Genomic DNA, 8,938 nt, shown 5'->3' with positions numbered 1-8,938 from the left:
AAATATAAATATATATATACTATAAATAAATATAAAACATGATTAGAAACAGTAAAGAATCTCTAAAATATAATTTAGATAAGATTGAAATTCCTATTATTATATAAAGTTTATTTATGAAATATAGTATTTAAGAGATTCTAAGTCATTATCATTTTAATTAAAATTACTATTTCAAAATTGTTATTACTATCCTCTTGTCCAAAAGAATTAACTTATGTGTAGCTTGAAAATAAAATACCTTCAGGTTATATTTATGAGCTTTATCCAAAATAGTGGGTACCAAGTTATCAGTAGGTTCTCCATTTTCATCATTTACATCAGGTGGGTACCAAGAGAGGGCTAGTACACCTAATAGAAAAGACCGAAAAGAAAGGGAAAAGACAAGAACATGAATGCAGATATTCTTAAAAAGGCAGAGTAAGTACCAAATAGTTGACAATAAAAGAACATATTTACACGAGGTGGTTTTGTTAAGTTCCTTCAGAATACATATGGTTATTTGATCACTTTGTCAATATTGATGACCTCTTGATCAGGCATTAATATGCTTTTGTAAAAGTGAACAGACTTTACATTTTCGAGTTTTAGGTTTACATAAAAATAGCAAAGAAAGTATAGAGTTCTCATATACTCTTCCTCCTACCTGCCCCTACCCTCCACACGGTTTTTCCTATTATTAACATCTTTCATTGGTGTGGTACATTTGCTACAATTGATGACCCAATATTGAAAGATTTTCATTAACTGAAGTCCATAGTTTACATCAGTGTTCACATTTTGTGTTGCACAGTTCAACAGGTTTTGACAAATCTATTATACCATATGTCCTCCATTACAGTAGCTGACAAACTAGTTTTACCAGCTCCATAAACCTCCTGCGCTATACTGATTCATCCCTGTTCCCTCTCCCCCTCACCCCTGGCAATAACTAAGCTTTTTGCTGCCTATAATTTGCCTTTTCCAGAAGGTCATATAGTTGGAATCATAAAGTATGTAGCTTTTAGAACTGGTTTCATTCATTTAGCAACTTGAATTTTTAGGTTCCTTCATATCTTTTCATAACTTCATAGCTCATTTCTTTTTACTGCTGCATAATAAGTCATTGTATGTATGTTTATACATTCACCTAATGAAGGACATCTTGGTTGTTTCCAATTTTTGGCACTTGTGAATAAAACTGCCATAAACATTTATATGCTGTTTTTGTGTAGTTCAATAACTTTTAACAGAAGATTCTAACATAGTAAAATAATTACTCTTCCTCTATGTAGTGCCTGCCTACTTATTTTTGAACTTATAAATTATGTGTTGGAAGCATAAATTACATGGAAATCACTAACCGGAGACAGAATATTTAAGATCAATTAATTCAAAGCCTCATTATATATACAAAGAAATGGACAGTTATCAGAAAGATGGCACAAATTTCTAGATAAATCAACAGACTCTTTAAGGTAGGGAAATAAATAACAATAGTACCAAAAGAGAAGCATGAGGAAATTAAGAAATTGAAGGTAAGAAACTGCCAGAGAAACAAATTTTAAGACCTAAGTTTTGTGCTAGCCATGCCATGTACAAATAAGTAAGTCCCATTAGGACAACAAAATCAAAGTTAATGGAAAAATAATCCTTATGTCCCCTATCCACTCTGAAAATAAGAATGGCAACTAGAGCAAAAGATAGAAAAATAACCTGTAACATATGAGGCTTGAGGGAAACTGGCTAGCCAGAGGAAGGCATATCCTAGAGAGGAATGCTGGTGAGAAAAGTGTCTGGAGACAATTAATACAACATTTTATAAGCAATCACTTATAATCTTGTAAGATTACTAGCTCAGCTTGTAAGAAGAGTATCATCAATGAAAATAAGAATGACAACAAAAGTTTTCTAAACATGGGACCTACCAAAAAATTGTGCAAAAAATAAAAGAAACAAAATGAGAAAAAAATAAACATTAAACAACAGAAAGATTATGCCATGAATCTGAAAATTATAAGCAAAGCATTATTCCATAAAAGTAAAAACAAAACAAGATTCCTGAGTGGACTAGTTTAAAATAACAGTTGGTCTAATAGTAGACCAAGCACTCTCCATGAAAATAACCATTATTACATAAAACATGGGGAGAAAATGTCTTAGAGTCAAAGAGCTGAAGAGAGTAAGAAATTTCCTAGCCAAATTGAAGGGAAAATGTGAAACCAGAAAGATAAGTGAGCAACGAGGTCTGTTTGCCCCAAGCAAAATTCGTAGAAGTAAACCAACTCTCAAAAACAGTGAATTAAACTGCAGGTTCACAGTGCTTGTACAGTCCTCTAGCTTTAGACCTAATTTAAGGTAACCCAGAAATGGTATTCTAAACAGTCACACCAGGCAGAAGCAAAAGACAATCCTTTCTGGAGGAAGGCATCTTCTTCCTGGGCCTCAAATTATTTACAAAAAGTATTTTTTAAAGAACAATAAATAGTATACAATCAAAGATAATTAAGAACACAAAGAATAAAACATGCACAAGAATCAGCAGAAACAAGACAACAGCAACAACATGCAACAACTTCAAATATTGCCATTACACACACTTCTAAAAATTACCTTCATAGTTTAAGAGAGAAAAGATAAAAGCACTTACCTTGAAAATTGTGACTTTTGTCCTTTTCCTAATTCATCTACTACTCTTTCTTTTTGTGAGAGGCAGGGCAGTATAGCAGAATATGCATGGGCTTTGAACATGTATTCAAGTATCTCACCACTTATCAGCTACAAGAACTAAGGGCAAGTTAAGTTCTTGCTTCTGTGGCCTCACCATCAAAACACAGATAATTCTTACCTTTCAGGATATATTTTAAGTACACACATAGAATTCCATTAACTAGACTACAGTATTCGATAAATATTGGTTCCTTAAACTACAATGTTCTCTGTTTTTTTCTCACATTTTTCCCTCCCTCTTCAACTATACCCCTTTCCTAGCACACACATACATATGTACACACACATGAGCTTTAGCAACTTTTTTTTTTTGAGACGGAATCTTGCTCTGTTGCCAGGATGGAGTGCAGTGGCGCAATCTCAGCTCACTGCAACCTCCGCCTCCCAGGTTCAAGTGATTCTCCTGCCTCATTCTATGGATTACAGATAGAATCCCTCCTCTGGGATTACAGGCGCCCACTGCCACAGCCACACAAGGCTAATTTTTGTATTTTCAGTAGAGATGGGGTTTCACCATGTTGGCCAGGATGGTCTCGATCTCCTGATCTCGTGATCCTCCCGCCTCAGCCTCCCAAAGTGTTGGGATTACAGGCGTGAGCCACTGCGCCCAGCCAATCTTATCCATTTTAAGACTATCATCTCCATTCCACCACTTCTTTACTCTCTTCCTCAAGCTTGATTACATTCTAGTCCTATGCTGTCCAAAATAATACCCATATCTACCATATAAATTAAAATTTAAAAGAATTAAGTTTTCTTGCACACTCAACTAGCTACATTTCAAGTGTTCAGTAGCCACATATGAGAGTATATATCTACTATTTTAGGCAGCACAGATAGAGAACATTTTCATCATCACAGAAAATTCTACTGGATAGCACTGCCATATTATTCTGATTCTCCTAATTAACCACTCCATTCTTGGTCTAGTAATTTCTCTTCCTCTTTTATCCTCTTTGTAAGTATACTCTATGGCTTTGGAGGAATGCTCTTTCTTCTTACGATGTTGTTATGTTTCAGCTTCTTTATTCCATCAATTATGACTTCCAGATATCTAACTCTATCCACAGTTAAATTAATCATTATACAGTGTCTTTTGGATTGTGACACTGAATAAATACTAGCCTGGGAACCACGCCAGTGATTGTCTTACTTTGAGGAGTGTTGGGAATTTACAATGGCAGTGAATCCTTGATAGTAACCAGAGAAGTGTCTATAAAATAAGCCAACTGAGTATCACTTAAAAGTAAAATCTACTACTCGGTATTTCTGTCATCCTAATTGCTTAGCAAACTCTAGGATGCTCTTTGAAGTCCATTCTTGAAATACGAGCAAACTAAATGCAAAAACTCATGTCATATTGCTTATGTCACCCTTCCATGTCACTTATTACAGGACCTTCAATATTACTGATAGTTAATTTTGTTGTTGTTGTTAGTAAAGTGATGCACTGAAATCAGATAACAGTTAAGAATACATGGTATAAAAATCAGACAGGCCTAGAGAATTGAGTCCTTATTCTGTTATTTGATAGATGTGTATCTTTAGGCAAGTTATTTTACTTAAGTTTCCACATCTGTAAAACGGAGGATAAGGTCTGTTTTAAAAAGCACAAATGAGAGAATGCATCACGCATAGTAAAACACCTAAAAAGTGATTATAAATAACATTTAATAACAAGAAGACAGTATAATGATAGATAAATTTGGATACCTTGAGCCCCAGAAAACTTGTTATGTGTTCATAGGAAACTTAGAGCCTCTTTTGAACACCTCAAACATTCTTTCAAACTAAAGCTTTAAGAGAAAAAAACGCAAGCTCATTTCTAGACATAACACAATCTTCACTATCTTACTCAGGGTGACACACTTTTAACAAAATATTACAAGGAACAGAAAAAAAACAAGAAAAACAATTCACTGCCAACAGACAAAGCAATCAATAGAACCAGTCTCACATATGATGTTGGAATCATCATAGAGAGAATTTAAAATTACTGTAATGACTATCTTAAAAGATCTAATGGGAAAAGTAGCTAACACACAAGATCTGGCAAGAAATTTCAGCAGAGACGTGGGAACTGTAAGAACAAATAAAACAGAAATGCCAGGAATGAAAAACTATTTAAAAGATGAATTAACAGAGGTGAGAAGACAATCAGGAAACTTCAAGGCAAGTCAAAAGAAATTACCTTAGCCAAATTACCATAATGAGAAAAAAGACTGGGGAAAAGAATAGAACAATGCATTTTACAGTTGTGAGATAAACATCAAAGTTCTAGTATACATGTCATTGGAAACCCAGAAGTAGGAAGTTTATTTGAAAAAATAACCAGGCTGGACATGGTGGCTCACGCCTATAATTCCAGCACTTTGGGAGGCAGTGGCAGGTGGATCACGAGGTCAGGAAATTGACACCATCCTGGCCAACATGGGGAAACCTTGTCTCTACTAAAAGTACAAAAATTAGCTACACGTGGTGCAGCGTGTCTGTAGTCCCAGCTTCTTGGGAGGGTGAGGCAGGAGAATTGCTTGAACTCAGGAGGCGGAGGTTGCAGTGACAGTGAGCTGAGCGCCACTGCACTCCAGCCTGGGCGACAGGGTGGGAATGCGTCTCAAAAAATAATAAGAATAATCACTAAGAATTTAGCAAAATTAATAAAAGACATAAAGCAACAGATTAAAAAATTCAGAGAACACCAAGAAGGATAAATACCAAAAGACAACAGGAGTAAAAACTAACCATATCATGTTTAGACTGCTAAAAACCAAAATATAAAAAAGAAAAAAAAGAAAAAAATTAAATGCAGCCAGAAAACAACAACAACAACAACAAAACATATCCATCCATGAGGATATAAAAAGATTTTTTTAAATTACGGCAGGCTACCCATCAGAAACCATGAAAGACAGAAGAAAAAGAAAGAAAAAAAGAAATGGAGTAAATCTTCAAAATTCCAAAAGAAAACAATCCTCAAAAACCTGCCCATTGAGAATTGCACAGCTGATGAAACATCTTTCAAAATAAAGGCTACAAACAAAATTTGAAAGTATTAATTGCAAGGAGACCAGTAAAACAAGATAAAATAAATTTTTAAGAGAGAAACAATATGATACTAGACATACACTTGGATCTACATTAAAATATGGATGGGGAACACTGGAAATGGAATAAATGTAAAACCATTCTTATTTTTAATAACTATGAAAAACAACTGATTATTGAAAACAGTGATCAGCAAACTATGACCCATGAGCCAAATCTTGCCTTTTACAGGCCAATTCATCTATATATTTGTCTATCTATTGCTTATAACCATTTTCACACTATAAGGATAGAGCTGAGTGGTTGCAAAGAGAGAGAGTGAGGGACTCACAAAATCAAAAAAATATATTAGGTAGTCCGTTACAGAAAATGCTTGCCAACTTCTGGTCTACAGCAACGATAGTAAAATATCATTTCTTATGTGATAGAATTATGACAATAGCAAAGTATGGGAGGGAAACAGGGAATATCAGTAGTGAAGACCTTACATTACACATGAAGTATATATCATTTGCAAGTAGACTGTGATTATACAAAGATATATTCGGAAAATTCTGAGTTAATGACAAAAAAGAAAAAGTTATACATAAGTAAATACTATAGACTAAATATAATCACAAAAATTGTTCAATTAATGGAAAAGAAAATCAAAAGAAAAAAAGGAAACAAAGAATGAAACATGAAGCTGTTAACAAGATGGTAGATTTAATCAATCCAATCATATTAATAATCATATTAAGTACAAATAGTCTAATGACACCCATTTAAAAATATAATTTTCATGTTGTATTAAAATGAGGACTCAACCATATGTGATGTACAAGAAAACCACTTTAAGTATAAAAACATAGACAAGTTAAAATAAAAGAATGGAAAAAGATATACCCAGCAAACACTGATCAAGGAAAACTAAACAGTTATATTAATGTTAAAGTAGCCTTCAGAACAAATAATATTACCAGAAATAAATGGGAATATTACATAGTAAGAAAGTACTCAATTATCCAAAAATCATAACAATCCTAAATGTTTAATGCACCTAACAAAAGATCTCCACAACATATGAAGAAAAAACTGACAGATCTGAAGACAGAAATAGATATATTCACAAATTTGTTTGCACTCTTCAATATCCATTTACCAGTAATTAATAGAACAAGTAGAAAGAAAATCTTCAAGGATAGAGAAGACCCGAGTAATACTAGGAAGAACTTGAACCATCTCACACTTATACTTCATTCAACAACAGCAGAATACACATGCTTTTCCAGAGAAAATCAATGAAACCAAAGGTTGGGCATTTATAGCAATATGAAAGCTTTGTGGAACATCACCACTCTACAGTTATAAATATAAACTTTAATGTAAATAGGTATAAAAGGAAAATTTATGACATAATATTAGACGTTATTATGTACATTTAAACTTTATGCATCTAATTCATCTCATTGTGACTTCTACTTTTATGTACAAAATTTTTAAGGCAGGAGATGCAGAAATAAGAATTGTAACTTTACTAAAACAAGTATGTCATACTTTCAGGAAATATTCTAATGTTGAAATCCATCTAGTGTTTTTAAAGCAACAATGATGAAAACAAAGGAACACCTGGGGAATGTGACTTGCTCATCTTTATGTCCCTAGAATCTAGCACAAGCTTGGAACATCATGGAAAGTCAATAAATATTTAGTGCTAAACTGAAACAATGGGAAGATAATTTTAAAGTCATAGAGTATATTATGTTTTGCTAAATGTAGTTCTCTATTTTGCCATAACAAATTCTCACAAATCTAGTTGCTTAAAACAACGTAAATTTATTATCTTACAGCTCTGCATGTCAGGAGTGTTGACATGGGTCTTAATATGCCAAGATGAGGCCAGGTATTAGACTGGATGACGTTCCTTTCTGGAGGCTCTAGGAAAGAATCCCTTTCCTTGCCATTCAAGCTTGTAGAGGCTACCACATTCCTTGGCTCATGAACTTCTTGTTCTGTCTTCAAAGAGAGCAACAGGGGATCAAGTCTCTCAGTGCATCGCTCTGACTCTCTTTTCCCTCTTCTTCTTCTATTTATAAGGACTTATGTGACTAGATTAGCTGTACCCAAATAATGAAGGATAATGCCATCTCAAGTTCAGATGATTAGCAACCTTTTGCACCTGCAACCCTAATTCCCTTCTGCCACATAAAATAATATATTCACAGATTGTGGGAATTAGGATGTGGACATCTTGGGGACCATTTTCTGACTCATCTACTAAGGTTTTAGTAAACTGTATAAAAATAAGAAGGCATTCATCTGGTACTTTTAGAGTTGTAATACAGCAATACAAGAGGATAGTATCCATGATACGTAATATTTTACTTAAAAGACTTGAAAAGGATACAAATCTATCATAGGCTATTATAATATATCTAAAACATTATATAGAATAATTGGATTTTAAACATAACATTAATAGTTCATTTTAATTTTATCATTCTTTTCAATGAAGGGTTGAGCCATTAAGATTTATACACACTACACTTCTAATTGTAAAAGCAGAAAATCAACCAACTTGTACTCTGCGATATAACAATATAATTACTTCACACAGCAATTCAATTTAAGATAAAAGAAGGCCATTTATATCAAAGGAAAATATGAATGTTAAATATGTAGTCAAAGCACAGTCAACCATACAACAATTTAAATCGCCTTCATTTACTATCTTATTCAATTCCAAGAATGCCAGAGTCAGCATGCCAGCTCCATGGATTAAAGTAGGGTTTTGAGTCAGTATTCCAACAGTCAAATTTTTCTGCCTGGTAACAATGAGTATGATTCCATATTTAACTCATTAAGAAATTATTTATTTATTTATTTACGAATTGATTATGTCACTTTTATTATCAAGTTTTTTTTTTATTTTGTCTAGGAGAAAATCCATCAAAAAGTAAAATATTTACATCAGTAGTGAAGCTGTCAACATTTAAAATCGAAATGACTGTGTGACTGTCAATGTTTAGAAATAATTAATGTTCATATACATGATACAATAGTAAAATACTATACAGGGAAAAAGGTCTTTATAAATATGATAGGCACAAAAATGTTAATTGAAACTTTTCTTCCTGATTACAAACTATACCAAACATAGTGTAACACATATATTATTTACATCTAAAATTTATATTTACTATAA

The 8,938-nt window shown here is 33.1% G+C and overlaps 1 protein-coding gene across 2 annotated transcripts in view; it reads right to left on the bottom strand.

Moving 5' to 3' along the window:
* MANEA (mannosidase endo-alpha) overlaps positions 1-8,938 on the bottom strand; it is a 31,301-nt gene that overhangs the window by 11,628 nt on the left and 10,735 nt on the right. For both annotated transcript variants that reach the window (XM_017886777.1, XM_017886778.1), the window contains exon 3: positions 242-351. In XM_017886777.1, coding sequence (XP_017742266.1) covers positions 242-351 — 110 coding nt within the window. The remainder of the gene's footprint in view (positions 1-241; positions 352-8,938) is intronic.

Source organism: Rhinopithecus bieti, unplaced genomic scaffold (genome assembly GCF_001698545.2).
Source record: "Rhinopithecus bieti isolate Rb0 unplaced genomic scaffold, ASM169854v2 scaffold_14937, whole genome shotgun sequence".
Classification (NCBI taxonomy): Eukaryota; Metazoa; Chordata; class Mammalia; order Primates; family Cercopithecidae; genus Rhinopithecus; species Rhinopithecus bieti.
Note: the sequence above shows the minus strand (reverse complement) of the source record. Positions and strands in the feature narration are given on the sequence as shown.